A 27,969-nucleotide genomic window follows, 5' to 3' on the forward strand; every position below is an offset into this window, starting at 1 on the left:
AAAAAAACTCCACAAAGTTTCTGGGATATGTCTTGACAGAGGACTGACCTGGGATGAACATATTGATAATATCTGTGTTAAATCTACATCCGGTTTGCATTGCGTCACCTAGCAACATTCTGTTCTCCAGAAATCCTAAAAATGGCCTTCTATGACCTAGTCGTACACTCACATTTTGTATGTAGTGTACCATAGTTGTAATTATTTATGCTGAATCGCGGTAGAAAGTAGGCTCTTGTTAACTAGACGCGGTGCGTGGACATTGTTTGTTAGTTCGAGACCGGTCAATCAGCTGATCGGGTGATACGTTCCGACCCGGCTCGCTGGAGAGAGAGGGGGATCAGTGCAGTCTTGAAGCCAGAACGAGAAGGTGCAGACGTCGAGTATAGAAGCAGTGTTCTTCCTCTAATCCTATAGTTTTGGGATTTAGAGTAATTCTTTTATCGCGTGTAAATTTAATTCAAGTATTTAATTTTTCTTCAGTGCGTATTAAATCCCTATCAGCCTCCGCAATCTTCAAAGTAGTAAGTCCCGTACCAGCGTTTAGTTAATATCTTTTATTTTTATACTGTTGTAATTAAAAATTTCTAAAGTTTCCCATCTTACAGAGTCTGAGAATTTAATTCAATTTTTTGGAAGTATTGTGAATTAAATTTTGGTCGTAAAGTTAATATCAAGTTTTGTGTTATATTGATTTTTGAATATTTTGAGAAGAGAACTTTTTATTTTATTTTGTTAATTTAAACCATTTTTGGAGAAGTATACATTTTTAGTTTCATTTTAATTTTAATTCATTTTTGATCAGACTCTTAATTAGATTTGTTCGATTGTGTGAAGTTTTGAAGAAAATCGAATCTAGAGTTTGTAAACTTTGTCAAATTTTGAGTGAACTTTAATCTCGGAATAAATCAAGTATTTCCGAAAAGTTGTTTTGATTTACGAAGTATTAGCTCCATATAAATTTAATATATGTACTATAATAACGGTACAGTAGAATGAGAATTTGGGGAATTTGTGAAAAAACAAAATGTAGCATGTTTTCAAGCATCATAAAAAGGCTGTAAGAAGCATTGGCAAGTTAAACTATAGAGTCATGGGAATCTTTCAAAGAGCTGGGGTTTTTTACTCTGTCCTACCTTTATGTTCTTGAGATGTCCCTATACTGCCGATCAAGATGTAATTTTGTTCGCGGCAAGGATGTTCATTATTTCGAAACAAGAGGTACACAATCTGCCGCAAATTTTTGGTGTCAGATTAATTACCAGGCTTCCTGAAAGTATAAAAATTCCAACAACTACAATCAATTCAAAACTAAACTGAAATTCTTTTTGGCATCTCAAGCTTTTTATTCGGTTGATGAGTTCATGACGAGCTGGGATTTCTAAAAAAATGTGGATTTGGGGTCAGTGTGAATGTGGCAGGAGAGAATTTATATAATGTAAGTTTGACTGTGTGTGAGTGCGTAGATTTGATTTAACCTTTGATTACCAGTTACGATAACAATCGTAAATTTCACTATCATATTTCATAGTTTCAAGTAAATTCAGCGATGTAGCTAGCCATTTTGTGTTACATAAACTAAAAATTAACTAAAATTAACTATTGAGATGTGTATTATTATCTGAATTAAAAGCTATATACCTTTCAAATGTGCAGGAGAATAAAACAGACACTTTATTTTTTGACAACTTTTATTAACAGTGATAAAACATTTATAGAAGATTAAATACAACAATTTCCATGGTATAAAACATTTCATCAACACTACTTATGAGATTTGTGTGATTAACTAACAACAATCATTTGTTCTCCAGTTTATATTTTTTTGAACATGATAAAAATCTGATTATAAAATATTACTTTTAGTCAAGGAAAACAAAACTGATTTGAAAACTAAAGGAACGTGCATACATTTGATGTATTAATTGATTTATTTATACTGACTAAATTTAATAATGTTCAACTTCACACTTAATAAATGGCTCAACAGCCACATACATTTCTTTGTATCTCTCTTTGTCTAAGCAATCAAATTGAATAGTCAAGATATATAAAAGTAGCTTCAATATAAAATCATTTAATAAGTGTTATTGATTATTACAAATTCTTTGATCTGTAAATAAATATTTGAAAACAATCTACTTGTTAGCTCATAACGAGATTTGTGGGAAAATAATAAGAGACAAAATGATCTTAAAAAAATTTAAAAAAACTATCCCCAAGCATTACTAAATAAGTACACTATTTACTAGTTATGAGTGACCTTTCGGAAATATCCACTAATTATTCACACAAGCTACATTGGTTGGTTAAAACTTGAATTCTGAATATGGAAGAGGAAATACTGGTGATTAAAGTCGAAAACATGACGATTATTAGGCACATTATTGGCATAAGGCTTTGTATAGCTTATCAATTTTTACTTATTAAACTTAGCAACTGAAACATTGTAACATGCAAGTAAACAACACAACATTAACATTTTTATTTATATTTATTTATAGGATTAATTTTCAAAATATAAAACAATAACAATACATATGATTACTAAAAGATTGTAATTATAAAACCTTTGCTCTTACATTTTGATATTCAATTACTAACTAATTTTAGAGCGAAAATAAATGCTAAGTAGGTATAGTACACAAATTTTAAAAAAAATAGAAAAAAGTGACATAATTTACCCCATCAACAAGATGCTGAACAAGCTTCATTATATATTTTATATTATAAATTTCAAGAAAATAAGGTCAAACTGATGAAAGTTGACAAAAATTCTTCAACATTGTAACAAAAGTACTTTTGGATGCTGCAAAACCTATAATGAACTAATTGTGTAAATTTGTGCAAACTATTAAATCTTTATCATGAATTAAAATATATGTGTGCTGCTTGTGTAAGAAATAGGAAAATAAATTATTAATTTTTAAATAATAATCATTCAATAAATTAATACAAATATATAACATTAGTAAATAAAAAATATAAAACATTTTTGTGCTGTTTTGGCCAACTTACTTACAGATGGATTAAAATTAACAGATGGTTTAAAACTATATAATTTATAACCTTTAAATACTTTAAATGTTGTAATTCCATTTCACATGTTTATTGAATAAACTGTTACCCTACTGTAAGTATAATATTAAAATAATGATGACACCATTTAATTGTTTTATAATGTACTTCAGTCTTGTTACTATTTTATACCAAATTCAAATGGCAACTAATGTTATACATGAGCACCAGAAAATGTTATGTTAATCATGGCAAATAAAAGTTTTTCAACTTATATAATCCAACATTTGGTCTTCTTTCTAAATATAATGAAATGACTAGCAAACATTTACATGTTTCTGGAATGAAACCCCTATTGAAAATAAATCCACTTAAAACATATATTAATACATTAAATGTTAAGAAAATTTAACTCTTAAAGAATTAAAATAATTTTCTTTCTAATCAATAAACCAAACAAAAATTACCATGATGATTCTACTTCTACACTACAACCAGACATGTTTTTCAGAATTTGGTTTTTTACAAAATACTTTACAGTACACTAAATATAATTATATTTTAATTTACTTTACTTAATGACTAGATTACAAATAGCAGTAAAATTATTAGCACCAAACAAGGCCCTAATAATAATTTTAATATAATATTCCATCACATCCCTTGATCACTTTAGTAATTAAATTTTAAAACCATACATTCTTTTATGATATATTTAAACACAACTTCATTAATGTTTTCTTTTTTGCACTCGCATATTAAATAGTTTAATAAATAGTTAAATAATAATTTATTTTAATAAGTTCTATTGCAACACAAAGGCAAGTGCATAATGTGTTGGTATATGAGATAAATATTTTAAAACAATGGCCGCAAATTAGTAATAAAACAAGTTTGAGAAACAAAAACACCAACCTAAAAGTGTGTTGCCCAACATAAAAGTTTATTACACCTGATATAACTTGTAGAAAATTTAAACTTGCCATATGATTATCTAACTTGTCACAACTTGACAAAACAAATTCTACGAACGTAATATCCTATTCTATTAGATTTTGATGTTAGCTTATAGTGTTAAGGATGCAGTGGAATTTATTACAAAATGGCCTCTAACAAGAATCTGTTGTTGAAGAGCGACCAGTGGGAAGTCGGTGGGAAGTTTGTGGGAAGCCAGCTGGTCATCAGGCGTTGACTCCCCAATAGAGCAAATGTCACGGAAGCCCTCTCAACATTTCTAGCGCAAAGTCGTATGTCGCAAAACTGATACCCACAGCAATGGGACCCTTGATCCAGTTCATGCTAAGACCCTTAAAAAATCCACCTTTGATACCCTCTTCCCTGAAAATAAGAATTACAATGTCATATTATTAATAATATATGATCATTTTTTATTTATGATGATATTTAGATTTTTTTTTATTTCTTAATTTTAATTTTTTCAATTACTAGATTCTATTGTCAGGCAACTTCACAAAGTGAAGGTAATTTTTGAAGTTACCTGACGATAGAATCTTTAATTCTCGCAAAAATAAAATTAATATTGGACAATGTGTAGAAATTTACAAGTATTATTATATACAAATATTTCTAATGCTCCGAGAATCTTCATTTGTGGTATTTAGTGTTCATGAATTATATTAACACTTAAAAAAATAAAAAATTCATTAATGTAATGTTACTTTTCATCAACATTATTAACATCTATATTCTGTATGTTTGGATAAACTTCCTGTGAGTTGCATCTTTAAGGTTTTTTATTTTGTTTTTTAAGATCTTATGATTTTGTAGTTTTATTTTATAATAATAAAAATAGGAACAGACAATACAACATTTTAAATATATTTATTCTCTCTATCTTTCAACATCATTATCTTTTATATTTATATTAAGTAAGAAATATTTGTGTTCATTTAAAATGAAAAATATATTTGCCTAGCATAACCAAAATAAAAGAACATTTTAAAGAAAAAAAGTGTTAAGGCAAGTGATACAAGCACATTCTATCATCGTCAGTCAATTCAACTCACACACTAGTTTGTCCTTTTTATCACACAATTTCACCATCTGTACAGGCAGCCATTGTACAGCTAGAGACCTAAACTACTATGCAGTGACTGTCAGTGCACCTCTATGAAAATGACACAGAAGATTTGATGGCCCTACTAGTGACTGAAGATGAAATATGGTTTTACCAATGGGACTCTGAAACCAAGCAGCAGTCTACGCAGTGGTGGCATATGGGATCCCCACCACTGAGAAAGTTTAGAACTCCAGGATCAGTCAAAAAAGTAATGATCACAGTTTTCTGGGATTCAAAGGGTATTCTTATGATTGATTATCTTTATAACGGAACCATAACAGGAGAACATTAGGCCAAACTACTCCTAATTGTAAGACGTCATATTGGAAAAGAGACAAGGGATAATCAGGAAAGGTGTTCTCCTGCTGCACGACAACGCTCCAGTTCATTAGTCGTGTTGCACATACTGCCCTGTGGGAGTGTGTTTTTAAGCAGCTCAAACCACCCTACAGTCCAGATATGGCACCTAGTGATTATTTCCTATTTCCAAACTAGAAAAACAGCTTACAGGAAAGAGATTTGAGTACTTAAGAGTCCATGAAAGCTGCTATAGAACAGTGGTTTGCTGACCTGAAGGCATCATTTTTTTACAAAGGCATAAAAAGTACTCGGAATAGGTTAACTAAGTGTATTCAATTATTGGTTGATTATGTAGAAAAGTAAATTTAAGGAACAAATGATTCTCCATTAAATAACATTTCTCCGATCTACGAGGGGGTACCCAAAAAAAAACCGGAATTATTTTATAAAAATTATATATTATCAAATTTTTTACAATACGACCTTATCTCCTTCAAAATAATCTCCATTACAACTAATACACTTGTCCCAACGGTATTTCCATTGATCAAAACATTTTTTGTAGTCATCTTTAGAAATGGCTGCAAGCTCGAGCTTCTTTTTTTCTTAACCTCTTCAACGCTGTCAAATCGTTGACCTTTCAAGCCTCTTTTCATGTGTGGAAATAAAAAAAAGTCGCATGGAGCGAGGTCAGGCGAGTAAAGTGCGTGGGGCAGCGGAACCATGCCATTTTTGGCTAAAAATTGCCTAACTGAGATGTGCCGGTGCATTGTCGTGGTGGAAGAACCAGTCTCCAGTCTGCCACAAATCGGGTCTTTTCTGGCGAACACTGTTGCGCAATCTTCTTAAAATCTCCAAATAAAATGTTTAGTTGACAGTCTGACCTGGAGGAACAAACTCAGAATGAACAATGCCTTTAACATCAAAAAAGCAAATCAACATGGTTTTGATGTTTGATTTGACTTGCCGACATTTTTTTGGACGAGGTGAAGATGGCGACTTCCATTGGCTTGACTGTTGCTTCGTTTCTGGGTCATAACCATAGCACCATGACTCATCACCAGTAATTACCTTTTCCAGAAAATCGGGATCATTTTCGAGATGTTCTTTCAGAAGGCGGCAAGTTTCAACTCGATGTGCCTTTTGATGGTCAGTCAGAAGTCGAGGAACAAATTTTTCAGCAACCCTTTTCAGTCCTAAATCTCCTGTTAAAATTCGCTGAACCGAGTTCCAAGTTAACCCACTACTCTCTGATAGTTCCTCAATTATCTGTCGGTCGGTGAGCACAAGTTCACGAATTATCTCAACATTTTCGTCCGTTCGAGAGGTTGATGGACGTCCAGAACGAGGTTTGTCTTCAATCGACATGTCGCCATTTTTAAATCGAGCGAACCACTCGTAGACCTGAGTTTTCCCCATAGCATCATCTTTGTAAGCTGTATTCAACATTAAAATAGTTTCTGCAGCATTTTTACCAAGTAAAAAAACAAAATTTCACAGCTGCACGTTGTTCACTTAAACTTGCCATGACAAAAAACGAAACAAGAACAAAACAGTGTTAGCGAAAACAGTCACTACGAACGAACAGAATGCACTAGGACAACGGAACTGGGGTCACTGAGCTCGCAATGGGTTGCGTGACACACGCCTAGCGGCAGGAATGTGTACTACACGCTGCCGGCAATACAATTCCGATTACTTTTGGGTACCCCCTCGTATATGTCTCAAAAATGACTTTGCCTCATGTTTAACTTGAGATATACCTTCAATATCAGCAACTGACAGTGAAGAATGTCATGGAGCAGCACAAAAACAAAAGATGATTTTTTTTATATATTTGTTGAATAATATCATAATAGTTTTAATATTATAGAAAAATACTTTCCCAGATGTACATGTTAAAATACTGATTTGTTTTCTGGAGGAACTCTTACTAACAGGATTAGATCTGTACTTGATCCTATATCTACCTTCCTCTGTAATGTAATTATTTCTGCATTATACCCTTGATTATGAATCCTTCTGATAAGATATATCATGCGTACGGACGGGTGTGAACAGCCAGTTGTACGTGGTTCATTTACCTGTCACCAGAGTCGCAACCATCGCTTAACCTATCAGTCCCTCCCTCCCCTATCCTCTCATTCCCCCACAAAATTCACGACCCTGTTAGAAAGGGCAGCAGATACTCGGGGTTTGTCAATGGTAGTCAGAACTACTCGGCTCCGACTACCTGCTCTTTTTCTACGAGTCGTTGCATATTTCAGGCCTCCAAAACAATATTATTCTGAGATGGTTGTGCAAAATTCTCGTGAATTGAATAGCTCACCCAGTCACCAGTGGCAATCCACAGTCTGCCTCTTTAAAGTGTAACCCCAATTAAGCAATACCACAATTATTATACTGTGGCCGCTGACGGATTAAGTAAATTAAGATGAACTATTATAGATTTGGATAAACATTTATAAACTATACAGTTTTTTTATTAATGGGGCTGTAAACACAACTGCAGGCACTGGGAAACGGAAACTCCCCGTGTTATCCGTGAATCCTGCACCCAATATCCAGAAACAATAAATGGGTGGGCCGGGATTTTTGGGAATCACATTTTAGGACCATTTTTTATTAATGGGAATCTTAATGGAGAACTGAATTTTCAAATGTTACAAGAATCAGTTTTCCCAGCAATAAGTGGGAAAAATTAATATAAATTTGATGAAGACATCATTCACTTCCAGCAGGTTAATGCCTAAGCACATTTTCACATTGCTGTACGTTATTAACTGGCAACTCAACTATGTGGTCAATGGATTGGTAGGTTTAGTCTAATAGAATAGCCTCTGCGATCTCCGGGCTATACACCCATGGACTCTTTTCTATGGGATCATATTAAATCCATAATTAACAAAACCCCAGCAGAAAATTTCTTAAGATTTAAGAAACAGGACTGTTGAGGCCTGCAACCAAATGCCACTTCAGACTTTTCAAAACGTGAGAAAGGGGCTCACCCTATGTTTGGCTTGTCTACGTTTGTCTCACTTCCAAATAGCAGGAGGACTTCAGTTTGAATATTTGATTTGATTTGGCAACATGGTGAGTTATTAAAAATATTGTTCTGGTAACTCTGGCTATTATTTTGGTTGGGTAAGAGATAGCAATCTCTAGTTTTCACAATTATTGAAGTTTACATTTAAAATTTGTGAGTTGTAAGGATCCATAATCAAGTATTATACTAGCAACACACAACATGTATATTAAATGTTAGTGCTTTATTTAAATCACTTCTAAAAAGTTTCCTTTTATAGATGAAATATAAAAGATTTTAAGGCATAAGTTCCACCTTGGTAATCAGCAAAAATGCAAAAAAGTTTCTCCATGATGATGACTGCAAAAGGCACATTTCTATAAAATCTACCTAAAATACTTGGTATTTTATCTTTATTTGGATTTTTTCATCTAAAAAAATTCTGTTTTACTGTGTTACTGTAAATACTGTTTATTTACAGTACATTGCGTTAAATTTATTGTTATCCATACATGGAATATACGGATTGAAAAAAAACATCCAACTTTCTGAGGTGGGTTCTTAAAAGGTTAACCTATTAAAGATCCAAGTGATTTGTTACCTGTATATGACGGCAATGGTGGCAATAATACTCCGGTACTTGTGATCAGAACCTGTGACTGCAGCAGTCTGCATCCGTCTCCTCACTATGTCCAGGGGATAGGAGGTGGTCTGGGCTACCATCCCCGATATACCACCCGACACCAAGTTGAACAATGCACTGTTGGGATATTTGTTTTCTGGAACAGTTATTCCAAACCACTTAAATCACCAGGTCTAGCTGAGTTATATGAATTGTCAACACAGCTGTTTGCTGCCATTTATAACCCAACGTTATGAATTCAGTAACTTGAAGACAACAAAAGCAACAATCAAAACAAAGCAACATTGTCCTTAGTTATCTTTATGCCAATTTTGATCAAATGAATCTGAAAGTTCTGGCTGACTTACAAGCACCTTGAATCACTTCAACCCATTGATGAAGTATTTATTGAGGCCTCTGCAGTACCAGTAGAAGCAATTAAATGAGGCAAAAATGCAAGACTTTGGCTAAAGCTTTCTAAAACAAAATCCATAAAAGATAGAATATTGATTTTTTTTATATCTGTACAGTAAAATCTTCATTCAGTTTTTGAAAACAAACATTTTTATTATTCTTTTAGTTACTTTCCAATTTATATACTTATTACATACTAACTACAATACTTTACCTTAAATATTGCAATGTTTTTACGTAAATAAAAATGTTCATGCATATGTCTAAAATAACTAGCTCAAAAATAAAATAACAAAAAATGTTCTGGTTTTCATGGTTTTGCTGGACATTAAAAAACTTCTTGTTTTCAAGGAAAGTCATCTGTTTTTATTCACTGCACACAAAATTACTTTACAACTAATTAAACATAATGTACAAAAGAAAAATAATCCAAATAGCCTTCATTATGACATAAGTTCTTGCACAAACCATGATTAGACAAACAGTTTTTGATCAAGGGAAATAATTGCATTTTCTACACTTCCATCACTATTACTGATATCAGAACTGCACTCATCATCACTGTCTAGTAACAAAGCAACAACAGAATTTCACAGTTTTTTACACCCATTACGCCATTACGATAAATTTCACAACTAGACAAAAACAAAAAATTCCATATTTAACAACTTACAAATGAAAAAATGACAAACAATCCAACAAAGAGGAGCTTCAATCAGTGCTGCAAGTAACAAAACGAAATGTACTATCTTCTTAGTAAAGGAACCAGTAAAAGACCATGGCAACGATATCTGCCAAACGATATTTTCAGAACTACAACGGCCAATAACAAAAAAGGTGGCTAAACATAATCTATGTAACCAGCGCGTTGCTCTGCATTCAGTCTGGAGTGTTCCGTACGTAATCAGCACGTAGATCTTCCCCAAGGGGTTAACTGATAACAATCATGCCGCAAATTTTGGAATATGTAGATGTTTAATCTTAGGTTTCACCAATTGCCATTCAATATTTTGCACTGGAACAGCCAGAAACAATGGAATGGCGGTTCATGAACCCTTCTCTTTCACATGTAGTGAGTACTTTACATTTCAAGTAAGAATGATAACAAAAACTGGATTCTAGTCTTTCACAGTCAACCATGTTTCCCAGTATACTGTACACAAACTTTCTCTAGTATTGATTCAAGATTCAAGATTCAAGATCTTTATTGGCCATTAAATAACATTTTCAGTTACAATAGGCTTCGTCATGAAAAAACATTTCACATAAAAACTAATTTACTTACTACTAATTTAGTTACATTAACCAGATGTATTTTGTAACAGATCAAACATGTTGCACTTCATGTACTCGTCAACAGAATAAAAAGCTTTTGTCTTAAGCCAAGTTGAAATCCTTAATTTAAACTTATTAATCGGTAGTTCTCTTATAGCTAATGGTAGTTTATTGAATAATCTAGTTTGTTGGGAATTGTAACTATTATAAGTCCGAGTTAGTCTTACTTGAGGAACTACTAGATTATATCGAAACCTAGTGTTGTAATCATGTACTAACTCATGAGAGATAAAGGTGTTGATATTTTCTCTAACAAACACTAAATTCTTATATATATATAAATACAAGCAAGAGTCATTATTTTAAAATTACAAAAAGACTGTCTGCAGGACTCTTGATTAAAAAGATCCGCCATTAACCTGATTGCCTTTTTTTGCCACAAGAAAACTTTTTTGGAGGCACCAGAGTTGCCCCATAGACGGGTACCATAACAAAGGTGTATATGAAACAGTCCAAAGTAGGTCATTAACAATGCTTCAAAATTAACACAGTACTTAAGTTTACATAGGAGAAAGATTACTCTAGAAAGTATTTTACAGATACCTTCCACATGTGGCCTCCAGCTAAGTTTACTGTTAACCCTCCATCGGGCGCTTAAAATTAGAAATACCATCAGGCGCTCACGGAGGTTTCCTCCAGGTTGGCGAATAATGGATATCATAGTCGTTTAAACTGTTTTTATTTGTTTAAATATTCATACTGATTTAATTACAATGTAATATATTCATTTTTAGAAATTTAATAAAAATTACACTCTTATGTAATGAATTTTCCAAATAAGAAATTCAAAATCTTAAAAAAATGTTATTGTATAATAACAACATGATTAATTTTAAGGAATAATGCAATTAATTGTAAAAATGTTTAACCTACTGTAAATATGTATGGAAATTAACTTAGTTTTTAACTTCTTACAAAAACAACTTACTTCAATTCTTGAGATATTATACAATTGTAATGTCAATTATTGCTCTGAAATAAAAATTTATTCTTTACTAAAAATTTTTTTTACACACTGCACAAAATTTCAAAACATTTTCCTTCTGGTTGTTATAGCGACAATGTTCACTCCATAATCATTACTGAAATGTTCCCTAGCACACTGGTACTGTACTAACAAGTCTCTCGTCTTCATTCTCCATTTCACAAAATTCAAATAAAATATATAGTAAAATTTAAAAAGAAACCATCACAGGTCACACATTTAGGCGCACACGGATTATTACAACATAAAAACTAAACACAATAAGGCGCTCACGGTGATTTCGTCCAAGCACTACAAACACACCATCGGGCGCTCACGGAGGAATCGTCCAGTCACGCACGGAAGTAGACCTCATACTGACACATTTTGATAAATAAAAGCGGGAGGCTATTGTTTCGTTTCCCCGAAAGATGCTCGTGAAGTACACTGCGGGTAACGACTGCCGACATCAGAAAAGTAGTACTATTTTTAATAATAAAACATACACGGAGGAAAACTCCGTTTAGCGCCCGATGGAGGGTTAAGTACAATCCCCAAGAGCTTAACAGGTTTAATGTAGTTATCGTCTAAATTTAAATTATTATTGTATGTAAAAATTATGTTTTGAGTCTTATTTTCATTTATAATAAGGTTGTTGGCTGAATACCAATCTTTAGCTTGTTGAAGAGCATTAATTAATTGTACATTAAGTTGCCACACATCCACATTAGAACAAAGAAGAGTTGTATCGTCTGCATAAAGTACAGACATAGATGAAACATTAACATGAAAATCATTTATAAAGACTAAAAACAAAAAAGGACCAAGTACAGAGCCTTGGGGAACACCTGCTACCACCTTCTGATACTGTGACGAAACATTGTTTACAGTTACCATTTGCATTCTATTTGTTAGGTAACTTTGAATCAACTTTAATTCTTTGTTTCTTACACCATAAAAATTAAGTTTTTCAAAAAGAATAGAGTGAGTAACAACATCAAAAGCCTTTGTTAGGTCTATAAGGGTAGAACCAATTACCTGTTTGTTTTCTAGACCACTAAGAATTGAATTTACTAGACATTCTATAGCCTTAGCAGTAGAGTGATTTGGCCTAAATCCAAATTGGTTTTTGTACAGTAGATTGTTTTCCATAAAATACTTATATAATTGTTTAAACATACAGGTTTCTATTATTTTGCTAAGGGTTGGTACAATAGTAATAGGTCTATAGTTCTCGGGCATTTCTTTTCGTCCTTTTTTAAAAATAGGTGTAACTTTACAATATTTTAGACAGTCTGGGAATTCATTTACAATTAAGATTTGGTTTATAAGGCAGGTTAGGGGTGATAAGATTTCATCAACTATATTCTTAAAGACAAAATTGGAAAGGCCATAAATATCTTCACTCTTCGATACACTTAAGTCAATTACTGCTGCTCTTACTTCACTAGTACGAGGGCTGTTTTTTAAGTAAGGGCCGTTCTCCCGTACACGGTAGTAGTTCGCGTTCCTGCCGTAACGAGCGTGCGCCCCGCCTCCCGGCATTCCTAGCGAACAACTCCATGTCAGTTGCAGCTCTGTAGCTAACCTGTATGCATTACTGTGGATCTTTAAAATGTTTAAGATTATCGAATCACCCGCCGCGTGTGAGATTCGGTCAGTGATACGATTTTTGACTGCAAGAAACATGTCGGCTGCTGACATTCACCGTCAGCTTTGTGAGGTGTATGGTGCCAAGGCAATGAGTGAAGGTAAAGTGCGGAAATGGGTCAGAGAATTTAAAGATGGCCGCGAAAATGTCCACGATGAAGATCGCTCAGGCCGGCCATCTGTGATCACGGGAGATTTGGTTACTGCAGTTGACGCAAAAATTCATGAGGACCGACGGTTCACAATAACCACTCTCTCTATGGAATTTCCTCAAGTGTCCAGGTCAGTACTGTACAAAATTGTGTCAGAAAACCTAAACTTTAAAAAATTGTGCTCAAGATGGGTACCCAAACTCCTCACTGAGGATATAAAAAAAAAGAGATTAAGCAGTTCTTTGACTTTCTTGACCCGCTACGACGAGGAAGGAGACGACATGTTGAGTCGAATTGTCACAGGAGATGAAACATGGGTATCCCATATCACTCCTGAATCAAAGCAACAGTCCATGGAATGGCAGCACACAACATCTCCAGTCAAAGTCAAAGCCAAGCAAACGCTGTCGCGGCGCAAAGTTATGGCAACTGTGTTCTGGGACAGGCGCGGTGTTTTGCTAGTGGACTTTATGCCGCGAGGAATGACTATTAACTCAGAAGCCTACTGCGCAACCCTGGCCAGTCTCCGACACGCCATTCAGAACAAAAGACGCGGCATGCTGACAAAGGGAATTCTGCTCCTCCACGACAATGCAAGGCCTCACACCGCTGCTCGGACACAGGAAATGATCGACTCTTTTGGCTGGGAAGTTTTGAATCATCCGCCGTACAGCCCCGGCCTTGCTCCGAGCGATTTCCACCTTTTTCGGTACTTGAAAAATCATCTTGGTGGGAAGCGCTACAATGACGACGAAGAAGTCAAGACGGCCGTGAACTCCTGGTTGTCAGAGCAGGCGGCAAATTTCTTTGAAGAGGGATTTCAAAACTTAGTTTTAAGATATGATAAGTGCCTTAACAAACAAGGCAACTATGTAGAAAAATAATAAAAAGTATGTAGATTCTGAAAATAAATGTATTTTGAAAAAAATAATTGTTGTTTATTTAAAAAAAAAAAATAAAAAATAAACGGCCCTTACTTAAAAAACAGCCCTCGTATTAAAAGCTTCCCAACTAAAGTTACTTGTAAAACAGTTTTGATGGCGAGAAAAGTTATGCAACAAATTACGGTAAGACAGAGTATTGGTATCAAAGTTCAAGCCAAAATTAACAGGAACATTTACAAAATGATTGTTTAAAACATCAGGAGTTACTGGTATCATACTGTCTTTACTTTTGGAAATAGAATCCCCTGCTTCCTTTCTGATTATCTGCCATGCCATTTTACATTTATTTTGGGAGTTCATGATGAGTGAATCATTTGCAGATTTTTTTGCTTTAGTGATTGCCCTTTTGTACAGCTTTTTAAAATTCTTAAACCTAATCTTATCATTTACACTTAAGCTACTTTTCCATTTATCATAGAGAATTACCATATAAGACCTCATACGTTCAATTTCAGGAGTGTACCATGACAATTTAGGTTTTTTGTTAGCTTTACTTTTAACATTAACAAATGGACAATATATATTAAAATATGATGTTAAAATATTTAAGAACATTAAACAGTTTGCATTTACATCTAAACTATCATTTAGAAAATCCCAATCTTCACAATAACTGAGAGCTTCCTTAAGATTACTTATTCTAACAGGTGAAATGAGATGCCTCATTTTAATCTTAGAACTATCCATATTCCTGGATTTGTTAAAACCCAATTTAATATCAACAAAGATGCCAGCATGATCGGAAATAATATCTTGCTTCAATAAGGTAGAACTGCATAGCTTTTTATCAATATTTGTGTACATGTTGTCTAGACAGGCCTTGTTTCTAGTTGGTAAACTATTTATGGAATATAAATCCATTGATCTAAGCGTATTTACAAAAAACTGAACATCATCATCACTCTCCAACTTTAAAATATCAACATTCAGATCTCCAGTTAAAATAAAATATTTACATTTTCTAATCATTAAAAAAGACAATAACTTATCCAAATAATCAATAACAGAGACAAACCACATTAGTTTCAGTTTCTTCTAATATTATGTCTAGCTCATTAAGTTTACTTCTTAGAGACTGAATATTTAAGATTAGTAATCTAAGACTAGACCCCAGAGTATGTTTGTTTACCAAATTACACTTAGCTCTAGAGATAGGGTTATAATTGTCATCATTGTTGTGGGTTAAGTAACTGGGTGCTGGACCTTCAGTGGAGAGTTTCCCGACCAGGATTTAGTAGATGGAGACGCTTGTAGAGAACCTGGTATAATTTCAACCGATGTCGACTGTTCTTCCTGACATCCAGGTGGAGGGGGTTGCTCTGTAGTCATCACTACAGCTGCTTCGAGGATTTTAATAGTCAGCCATTGTTTCCCTCTAAGGCTGAGGTGCATACCATGCCTAGTATGGAGACTTCTATCAGCCTTACTAACTTGAACCAAAGACATGTTGCCAAGCTGTTCACTCAACCTTTTGAGTTCTTCATTAGTTTTTCTGATTTCAACATTCACACAGGACCAGTCTGATAGATCAAATCTTTTAGATTGGATCTTTTTTAGATTAAGAAGAATAAGAATAATGTTTTATTGTCGTTCAGGCTTACAAAAGCATTGACAAAGTTATTTATATTGAGCAGTATTGCCACGTCACTAACCTACTTAAATAAATAATATAAGGATATGTTAAAGTTACAACAAATAAGTCAATAAATAAAAAACAGTTAAAAATGTATTACTTAACAAAAATCTTAACAACTTAATCTCTATGAAAACTACAGATCAAAATAACAATAGAAACAATATAAGTTATACATACATAAACCAAACATAAAATTTATTTATTCATAAAATTAGACAAACACTTATTATAAAACGTTAATAAATAAATTAAGTACAGTTGCACAGTATAAAATAAATTCTTAGTTTAAAAATTGATCACAGACAGTAAAAACAATTCATTTAAAGAATAAAAGGGATTGTTTGAGTAACCACTTATAAAATTTGTGTTTAAATATCTTCACTGAATTTTCATTTATAAGGTGAATAACCTTATTGTACACTTTAATAGACAATACAATATGACTAGATAAAGATTTGCTTAGTCTGTGATACTCAATTACTGCCTTATTCTTGTTACGAGTATTGTGGTCATGAATTTCATTTGTAAATTTTAACAAGTCATGATTCTTCAAAATGAAAGTAATCAAATCAAATATATATAAGTTTATGATTGTTTGCACTTCTAATTTAGTGACAAAGGTCTACAGTGAGCTTTTGTTTCTGATTCTGTTATTACTCTAATTGCTTTTTTTTGAAGAATTAAAATTTCATCGATCCTAGAACAGTTGCCAAATAAAATTAAACCATATCGAAAAAACTGATTGAAAATAAGCATAATAAGCTGTTTTCAGATAGTGACTTGGTACACAATTTGTTAATTGTTTTAAAGATATATAACTCTTGATAATTTTGAGGATATATAATCTATATGAGCCTGCCAACTTAACTTATTATCAATGTAGATTCCTAAAAATTTAATCCTGGAAACCCTATCCTTGTCAATATTATTGCTGTCCATAGTTCTTAACGTAAATAACATCTTTTGAGTTTTATTTTCATTGAGCAAAAATCCATTTGTTCTGAACCAAGAAGCAGCATCTGTTATAGTGGCTTGAGATAGTAAATTAAGTTCATTCACATTATTGGCAGTATTTAGGAATGTAGTATCATCAGCATATAAAAATGATTTGTGTTTAATGAGTTTGGCAAATCATTAATGCTAATTAAAAATAAGAGTGGTCCCAACACAGATCCTTGAGGTACTCCCCATTCAACAAAACCATCTTTGGGTGTTTTCACCATTAACTGAAACTGACTGAAAACGGTTCTTAAGATAAGATTCAAAAAATTTTAGAGGTGTACCAGAAATACCATAATATTTCAACTTCAATAAAGGTCATCATGATTTACACAATCAAAAGCCTTACTCAAGTCACAAAAAGGTACCTGAGCAAAGGCTTTATTTTCAAATGTCAAAAGAATTTCTCTTACCAGCCTGTCCACAGCATCAATTGTCGATCTTCCCTTTTCTAAATCCAAACTGAGAAAATTGTAGGTAGTTATTATTTTCAAAGAAGAAGCTAACCTGATCATATTACTATCAGTTCAAACAGCTTGGCTAATATAGGGATTAATGATACTGGACGATAACTCTCGGTTCATCCCGCTCCCCTTTTTTAAAAATCGGACATATTTTTAATTTTTTTAATTTGTTTAGAAAGACACCTTCCATTAAACACTGGTTGAAACTAAACGACAGAGGTTCAGCAATAATGTGTATTATATTTTTTAATAAATTATTAGAGATGTTGTATATATCTTTACTATCTGTATTGTTAAGCCTTTTTGTTGCATGTATAACATCATCCACTGAAATTAATTTCCATTCAAAAAGTCTATGATCAATATTAACCTTATTTACTAATTCATTAACACTTATGCTTGGTTTACTTATGCTTTGTTTAACTTCCTTAACACAATTGATAAAATAATCATTAAAAGTATCTGGGGGTAATTTAATTTTGTGATGTCTGGAGCTATTACTATTATTATTTATTATTTTTCCATGCGGCCTTGCATTTATTATTAATTTTTTCAATTGTATTTGCATTGTACTTAAGCTTGGCTTTCACTAATTGCATATTTATATTGCTTTTTCAACACTGTCAACTGTGCTACAGAGTTTATGTGTTCTCAGTTTACCTAAAAACAATAACTTTTCCTTCATTTTTTGCAAGGTCCAGTGGTATACCACTTGTTATTTACTTGTCTGGAAGAACTGGGTTCCAGCTCGTTTTAGGACTATAAAAAAATTGTAAGAACCTCAAAATTACTTCTAATATCATTTCAAAAATCTGGTTTGCATCTTTTATATGTAAACTTGAGATAAAGACTATTCCAGTCAAATGAGACAAGGCTGTCTATTAAATCTAACACAGCAGAGTTAGGTAATACAAACTTAAGATAATCTGTTTGCATACAAGTTAAATTATTAAAACTTAAATCTATACAATTAATACAAAGTAACAAACCAACATGATCCGAGAATGGAAAATCAAAAAAGTTACAAAACTCTAACTGATGTCTAGCACAGTTAATAAAAAAATTATCCAGGCAATTCTTACCCCGTGTTGCAGCTGAATTTAGGCAATAAAAATTGTTTTGTCTCAGTACATTAAGAAATTGTTTCACTGTTTTTGTACAGTTATTTATATTAAATTTATTGTTTACGTCTCCACCCGGCTACCACTGTATAATTGGGATATTGAGTTAAAAGTGACAGCATTTTATCCAGGTTATCAAGAAAAATATCTGCATCTTCCTGATGGGGAATGGTATATAAACAAACCACTATCAATTTTAAATTGTCAATTAATTACTGCAGAAGCTTCAAAATGTACCTCCACACCAAGGTTTCCCAGATCAAGGGACCTTGCCTGAACATAATCTTTCACAAAAATTACTGTCCCTCCTCTTAATTTCTCTTTCCTGCAGAAGGCACTAGATTGGAATCATTTAGCCAATACAAGAAATCCACAGACAAATCTGTCATCATATCTCTTTCCCTGGTGCATAATGGGAAACTCGGAATTCATTAAGAATCTATCAGATAGAAACACTATACTTAATTATTGCTACATTAAAATATACATAACTGCACAACCTTGTAAAACAGAATTTTCCAAATAACTCTTACCTTTATGCCAACGTTTCAGAGTACCGTAAGTGAAGAAGCTTGTACCAGCATAAGGTATGACTCCCAATACAGTGGGAACATAGCCACGAAAATAAGCTTTGGGTCCTTCATTGTGCATCATATGTACGAAAACCTAAAACAAATATACATTTAGTTTTATAATATACCAATAGACAAAAGATATGGAACTGTGTGATCCACAAAGAACTCATCTAAATCTTCATTCCTTTGCTAAAATCTAATAGATGCTGATGTATTAAATTAGATTAGAGCAGATTATTGTAAAATTAGCCTAATAAAAAAACAACCTCAATAAACCTCATAAATGGCCACAAATAATTCTATCTGTTTAAGCCTTTGGTTATATCATTGTTGCCTAATTATTTTGCTATAACGTTATTTGCTATTCGTTGCATTTCCTATTGAGGGGATTTGGATGGCCATAGCGCAAGCTCACTTGCTATGGCAATGGAGTGACTTTTTTGTTTCTCCAAATTACTTGACATTTTCAGGATCTGTTCATAATTATATTTACTTGTTATATATTCAACTATCAATACAAAAAATAAATAAATAAAATAACTATTATAATTACAAAATAAAAAAGTATAAACAAACATAAATAAAAATGTAAACTTTTTACAGGCTTGAACATTTATTTTTCTCTGAAAGATAATTCTATTAATAATTCTATTACAGTACAAGACCAATTTGAAGTAAATATCATGATGTATAAAAAGTTACAAATTTTAAGTAAAACAATGAAAAAAGTCCATGTGAGCTGAACAGTTATGGGAATGTTTTGCGTGAACAGCAAAAGTTTAAACTTAGTTGTTTTATTCATAAGATATGGTATTATATGGCTCAGATTATTAAAATTTGTCTTATAGTTATGAGTAGCTAAATAAATAATTTTTCAGCAATTTTACTTTAAATGTGAAAGTGCTTTAACTACCAGAGAATTTCAAAAAATTCTTAAAAATATTCTGAACTGACAATATATAAAAGTGGATACAATTGATAAACAGCTGACAGGTACATGGCCATTCAACCTGATAATACTAAATGAATCAAAATATTAGTGATTGGTGGTAACTATAATTCTTTAAGTGCAAAACACTAACATTTTGTAAACAGTTTTTAAAAGATATTTTTACATAACAAAGCAAACCTTAAACTATTTATTTACAGAGTTTTCACCAATGTTCACACATTTGTCACAACAGGTAATCAGCTTTTCTAAACCTTCTTTATAAAAACTTCCCGTCAATGATGATAAGTCACAATTATACAGCATTTTTCAATTTATTATTAGATCCAAAACACTCTCCACCTAGATACTGTTTCATATACTCCTGCAAGTGGTAGATGGCGGGATCAGTAATTGCCTTAAACATTTTAAATGTATACAAGGAACAACATAGTTAAGAGCCAGTGAATAAAGAAGAATAGCACACATGTATGGAACACAGCTCTGCTGCAGGAATGCTATGAAATAGTTCTTATTTTCTGAATACACCTCGTAAAACAAACTTTTATACTTTTTTAAGTAAACACAATTACCTCTTTCAGTGAGGAATATTGTTGCTTCTGAGTGACAGCCATCCGAGCCCTTGCCAGGTCTAAAGGATATGTGAGCGACTGTGATGTCACTCCCGCCATAGCTCCTGCAATGTACCGTCTCACTGGATCATCCCTGAGCAATAAAAATATTTATACTTCTCCCAAATAGAATCAATAATAATAGTTTTCTATCAACAGCGTATTTTCAGAAAGGACATTCTTAATAAAGCCACAGTACACATGAGAGATGCATTACGACTTTTTATAATTACAGTTAAGAACCTACGTGGTCTGGACTAATTGGAGTTCTAAGTGTTCCTGATAAATGAAAGTCTAAATTAAATCAATAAAACCAAAGATATTTTAATTAAACATAGTCTATAGAACATTTTATACAGTGCGCCGTGGTTTCAAATATACAAACAGTGATTAAATTGACAAAAATGCAGTAAAAGTTATTAAAAATGTAATATTCATTTTGTACTTATATATGACTATTTCATATTACGAAGAACACTCAAAACAATCACTGGCTTTTCAAGTTTGTCTATAACCACATGTATTTTTATAACCTCCTTGAAATAAGATATAGCCCGCTATCCCTGCTCATAAAATCTCAACAGGAGGCAACCCCAACATCCAATCTGCACCTGTCACACCAGAAGTAAGCACAAAGGTCCCCCTAGGACTAAGTGCAATGAGAAGTATCTCAGTAGTTTGGAATCCAATGATGCGTAAAATTCAGGAGTGATAGTTTAAAGCCACCATTCTTGGTTCAAGAATTCATCAATGGTGCAGAGAGGGTATTCAACAAAGAAGTCTTGAAATGAATTTTAAAATTATATCCCTAAAACTTTTTCAATGATTGTGGTAGAGTGTTCCATAATTTGGTTGGCTACTCCTCAAAAAGAGCAATAAAGAGTATGGGTAGAATATAGCTTTGTTACATAGCGAGTGTTGTGATGTAGGTCCTTTCAGATTCATCTGATCTGTGTATATATTAACTTCTTGGGTGTACATCACAGGGACAGTCATTATTTGGAGTGTGTGAGGTATCTCTGCAGCTTTACCTTGAATCTAGATCAGCCATGAATGTGGATAGGTTTTTTCTGAAGGATAATATCTCTGTTAATGTTTCTGGCTGAGGAGCCAGCCTACACAACGAATTCTTACCACATGTGAGTAGTTCACTGTTTTGGCTGATTCCAATTTCGGACAACATTCGTACCAAATAGTGTTCACTTGCTTGGTGTAAGTTAAATTGTTATCTACAATGACCATAGATATTTTACATTGTTTTCAACTATTATACTGATGATGTTGGGGATATGGTCTCTTTTTACTAATATTAATTTGTATTGTTATTGAAATTAAATAGAACCTTAACACAAACTCTACCAATTTAAACAGAGATTCATAAAATGGCTGTAAATGTAATTTATAATCTTGATTGATGACACTTACGGCTGATTATGATGATCCACACCCAACACCCGCTTCCACTGCTCGTGAGCTGAGAACTGGATGGCAGCATAAGGGATAATCCGAGCCATAGTGGCACTGTTCCCACGCCATAGACTCAGGAACCCTTCATTTCTATAAGAGTGGATGATGAAACTCACGGCTCCCCTCACAGTATAACGAGTATTGGAGATCTGTAAAACACTAAATACACTATGTCTATTCTTGCACTATTACATAATGTTATAAAAGATAAAACCAAATCTATTCCCCGTTTCTAATCCTCCAATGATAGGATAGTCCTGTTTTAACCCACAAAAAACCGATTACAACATAATGTGTAGAGTTACACGGTATCCATAATAGTATAAATCAGGTGGTCTCCAAAGAGTTAAAAATGTTTCATTATTTAATGAAAAAATATTCCAACCTTATTAATTAATAATCTAAATTTGTTCATCCAAAATTCAACTGAACCGAATGGATTTTTAGCTAGGTGTAGTGAAGTAATTAAGCATATATACAGATTCTTATTCAGGTTTTACCTTCATTTTGGGTTTATCTGGATTACTTCAAGCCCCAATTGACCAGAACTACCAAGGCTGAACTGTATGTATTACTACTTTCACCAGCAGAGGCAACAAACAAAATTTATGAAATAAATTCTGCCAAATGGTACTTATCCATTTGAAAACACATGATATGATCAATTAGATAAGTTTTTGTTGTGAAATATTGAGGTGTTCCACAAATTGGTCCTCTGAAATTCCAATTTGATTAGGTTATACAGACCAAACAGTGACACTACATTCCTGCAAACATTTATACTACTCACTGCACCCACATGAAAATAGTCTAATAATGTTTGAGGCAATGATCCATATTGCTCTGCTATACTTTCTGCTTGATTTACATGTTTTCTGCAAAATAGATGAATAAAATAAAATGAATGTATATTTGTTTACTGTAACAGCTGATGTTTGTTTATTACAACAGAAGAGATGTTGAGACAGATCAATAATTTCCCACACACATAAAATTGGCAACAACAGTGTTGGGCACAGGATTTAGAGGGGGATTCAGATGCACCAGCCACCACTGGAGTATTTCAGTTCAGGCTGTTCTTGTTACTTCTACATATGGTTAAAATCTTTAAATAGGTAAATTTGACTTTCATTGCATTCTTGGCTTTATTTGAATTTTGTTGACTAACCACAATATTATCACTAAGGAGGTGTACTCCAATTACAATATTCCCTTCTTTATCAGAATAAGAGGAACATCAACACAATTACTTAAAGTTACAAAAGTTACCCCACATATACAAAGGCTATTCAGAAAGTAAGGAATGTTTCCAATTAACACTGCCAGGTGCGCGCTAATCATGTATACAAGGTGTTCACAAAAGAGTATCACAAACTTTTGTGGGAGATAGTATTCACCATTTCGAGCAAAAATGTCCCATAAATATAGATAGCAAAATGTGTTGTTTAGCTACTAGCCGCCATTTTGTATCTTTTATAAAAAAATTAATATCTCTAGAACTACTAAAGTTAGGAAACCAAATTTAGCACATATTCAGCCAGTTGTCTGTGTGGTCTATGATTTTATTTTGTTAGAAAAATCTTTAAGCCAATAGAAATTCAGGAAACTGTATGAAGTGTACGGGGACAACGTAATAACTGAAAGTTCTGTCAGGAAGTGGTGCATTCATTTAAAAATTGCAGAAAATACATTCATGATCAAGAGAGACGTCTAGCATTGTGACTGACAACTTGGTCATCAAAGTTGACGAAAATATTTGTGAAAAACATAGTTTCACAATAACAGAGCTTTCTCTATGTTTCCCAATGCAAAACTTTAGAAGAACTGTCCAAAACAAGCACCAAGGAAAATTGTAATCCAAAATTTTATCAATGCCCTCACACGGCAAACCGTATGCAAAAACTCGTTCAACTGGGACGTTTTTCCTCATCCCTATAGTCCTGATTTTGCTCCAAGTAATTTTCACTTGTTCCCGAAAATGAAGACCTGGCTAGCAACACAGCATTTTGAGAACGATGAGGAGCTCGAGGTATGTATCATTTAGTGGCTGAGATCACAGGCTGAATTCTATGATACAGGAATTTCAAAGCTTATCCACCACTATGATAAGTGCCTGAATTTGTATGGTGATTATGTACAAAAGTAATATTTCAGTCTCTTTCACATTTATATAATAAAATGGTTTTTCTGTACTTGTTTTTTTTTTATTCCAAAACATTCTTTACTTTCTGAATAGCCCTTGTAATCATCAACACGCCATATCAAATTATAATAAATAGAACCATGTAAACTTTTTCTTTTGTTTAAAGTTGTGTTACAAGGGGTGCTCTATTCTATCTTAGGGTTGTACCTTTGGATGTATCCAAGTATATGAAAATGACTTAGTTTGATAATTACAATGCTAAATAATATATAACTAAATATATAACTTTAAGAATGCAGACGTATTTCAGTAACATATTGATTGCAGACGGAAAAAGAGACACCTCCATACTTGGTTTGGTCTTAAGGCTTTAACAGGTTAGTGATGTAACTTAACAGACAACAATGAAATGGATAATAAATATTTAGTACCTGAAAATTGATCTTCGTCCTATCTAGAGGGGCAATGGCAGTCTTGGCTAGAGCTCCAGCCATCGCACCAGCCAGCAGTGACATCCAGACTGGGTCTGTCTGTAAAATAAATTTGAAAACTAACATAAAAAAGGATTTCTGATTCAGAAGGATCTTTGAAAACGGAAACCGTCTATCACTAACTTAATTCATTTTTTAAAATTTGTAGCTAAACTAGTAGTTGTCCACAATTTTGCACGAAATCTTCTACTGGAAAACAGAAACACTGTGGACATATTTATATTAAGTAACATTCTTAACTCTCCTGTGACAAGTGGTAATAAGCAGATTTTGGGACTCAGAAGTCGGAAAGTGGAACAGTTTTTATAAGTCCTGACAAATAATTTTAATTTCTTTCCAACATTCTATGATTTTTTATTTAATAGCTTCAACAAAAATCTGTAACAATATGGAATTGAACTATTCCAGCCTAGTGTAGAGGAACTAAAGTTAGTCATTAGCTTTTCAGTTAACAAACTTATAATGTTATAAATGGTGGGATTCTTATTGATTTTGAAATGGATGTAGGCATATTTTAGGTATATCCAATGCCATGATTGAGTTTGCCTTTTTGCCATAATCTAGAGAAAAAAAAATATATATATATATATAATATATATATATATATATATATGTATTAGGTCTGAAAAGCCTATATCGGTCAAAAAGCTTATACTTATGGCTATTGTAATTTAATTCAGTCTAAGAATATATTTCTGCTACCATAGTCGAGTTTTCTTTGTTGCTCTGACCAAGAAAATATATGCATAATGCAGCTCTAAAACTGTCAACAACAACAACAAAAACCCAACTAAGGTGGATTTTATAACAATTTCTAAATCTGTAGTAAAAATTACAGAAATTATAAAGTAATTTTGTCTCTAAAATCTGCATTACACTACTGATCAAGCACTTTTTACTTAATTTTTGATCATCTTTACAGTTAAAAGTGTAATTTTAATAAAACTTCTAATTTCTTTATCTGGATAACCTTTGTGCTCAACATTAATTAAAAAAGGTTTAAATAAGATAATATGTTAAGATTGCTCTATGCTTCAGGCTATAAATGTAAAAAAATGTAAAATGTACTTAAATTAGTTAAACATTGGATTGTGTTCTCACGTTATAATATTTCAAACAAACAGTTCATTACATGTTAACATGCTTTTTCAATTAATAAAATATTAGGTTTGCTGCAATACATTTCTTGTGAGAATTTTCATATCTTTAGAGGCCAGTGGGGTGGAGCCCTGACATCGGAGAGAAAAATCCTTTTTTTAGTGCACCTCCTTTCTAGGGCACAAGATAAATGTATTTATCACGTTTCATGTCTGTACTGTTGTGGTTTTTGTTAGCCAACTGACATCGGAGAGAAAAATCCTTTTTTAGTGCACCTCCTTTCTAGGGCACAAGATAAATGTATTTATCACGTTTCATGTCTGTACTGTTGTGGTTTTTGTTAGGCATTGATGAATATGTCAGTCAGTCAGGATATCTCTTTATATATAAATTATACAATCTAAATAGCTAATAGAACCGATATGGGGAAAAATATAGATAATGGGCAACTGAGCCAGAATTACAACGTAAGCCACTGGGACTTGCACTTTTTCTTCCGTATTGTTATGACAAGCACAATATATGATTAACACTGTTTCACCTACAGATCTGGTGGTCAAATTATCCATATTAATTAAAGTTAATTTAATTAACCTAGCATTGAACTTGTTATTGTGAAGACAATATTATTAATCCTTAATTGTTCATTTAATATGTTAACTGCCATGAGGACCACCGGTGGGTCTCACAGAAATTTTAATTTCAGTGTCACCCATTGTTGCCAGAAAATGCCACTTTTTAAGCAAATAAGATGAACAAAAAAATTAATCAATATTGCCACCTAAACACATGAATATAATAATTTTCATTTAATACCATTTTTGTTACAAATAAAAGGTTAGACCCACAAGTTTCCCTACAGCTGCTAGATGAACTTATTCCATGTGTTTATAGGTTATGGTTTATGTTACGCCTTGTGCCTCAAATTTAAGTCAAAATAAGTAAGCAACATTTTAGAAATGAAGAAAATATTCCTGATTTTTTTTTGCAGAATCATTGATGCACGAAGCAGTGATATTGTGGATATTGATAAACTTTTTCGTTCTGAAAGTGAATCTTCTGATGAACTTTTATATGGAAGCTATGATTTGGTTAAGTATACATTCAAATATATATCTCCTGTTTGATAAGTAGTATCAATGACAAATATAACAGACATTTAGTGGGACACACACACATTTAGTGGGAACAGTGAGAAAGAATCACAAGGAAACTCCTCTGTCAGTCTTACAAAAGAAAAAAAATCAAAAAAGGTAAAGTGATTGCTAAACATAGTAATTTACAAGTTGTTGTCCTTAAATCAAAGTATAAAGGAGAAGTGTTAATGCTCTCCACTAAGTACACTGACCCTACCACTGACATATAGCGAAGAGGCTTTACAATGAAGAAACCCCAAGTCATTCTGGACTACAACAAAGTCAAGTCTCACATTGATCTATCTCATCAACTGAGTTTTTGCTCTAATCCGAAGCTTAGAAGAAGTACCATTTGATACAAAAAGGTTGCGTTTGAGAGTTGCTTTTGAATACTTTGATAATAAATGCTCTCATTGTGTACAATCTAACAAATAAAAAGATCCAGATAACAAAGTTTAAGGAGAAACTTGCTACTTGGCTGATGAAAGGCTTTATCAACGACCTTCCCAATTTTGTACCTAATAAGAGTGTTCTTTATGCTGACGACACCACACTAATGTGTTCTAATAAGCTATCTGACATTAATTCTGTAGTAATAAATTATATGAGGGAAAGGTCTTACCTCTGGTTTGATGCCAACTGCCTATATGTTAACGAGGATAAGACGGAGCATATTGTTTTTAGTTTAAGGAAATACTCTGACAATAAATCAATAAAGTTACTGGGAATTAATTTAGATTCTAGGCTTACTTGGAGAAGTCATACTGATGCTCTT

The 27,969-nt window shown here is 32.9% G+C and overlaps 1 protein-coding gene across 2 annotated transcripts in view; it reads right to left on the reverse strand.

Annotated features, from left to right (window-relative positions):
- Positions 1-1,673: 1,673 nt before the first annotated feature.
- The window catches only part of LOC124352864 (mitochondrial coenzyme A transporter SLC25A42-like), a 55,620-nt gene continuing 29,324 nt past the window's right edge, over positions 1,674-27,969 (reverse strand). For both annotated transcript variants that reach the window (XM_046802579.1, XM_046802577.1), the window contains 6 exons: positions 24,901-24,999; positions 22,285-22,475; positions 20,821-20,953; positions 19,258-19,390; positions 9,025-9,202; positions 1,674-4,356 (listed from right to left, as the gene is read on the reverse strand). In XM_046802579.1, the coding sequence (XP_046658535.1) occupies positions 4,230-4,356; positions 9,025-9,202; positions 19,258-19,390; positions 20,821-20,953; positions 22,285-22,475; positions 24,901-24,999 (861 nt within the window). In that variant the 3' untranslated portion in view covers positions 1,674-4,229. The remainder of the gene's footprint in view (positions 4,357-9,024; positions 9,203-19,257; positions 19,391-20,820; positions 20,954-22,284; positions 22,476-24,900; positions 25,000-27,969) is intronic.

The sequence above is a fragment of the Homalodisca vitripennis genome, chromosome 1, assembly GCF_021130785.1.
Source record: "Homalodisca vitripennis isolate AUS2020 chromosome 1, UT_GWSS_2.1, whole genome shotgun sequence".
NCBI classification, from domain to species: domain Eukaryota; kingdom Metazoa; phylum Arthropoda; class Insecta; order Hemiptera; family Cicadellidae; genus Homalodisca; species Homalodisca vitripennis.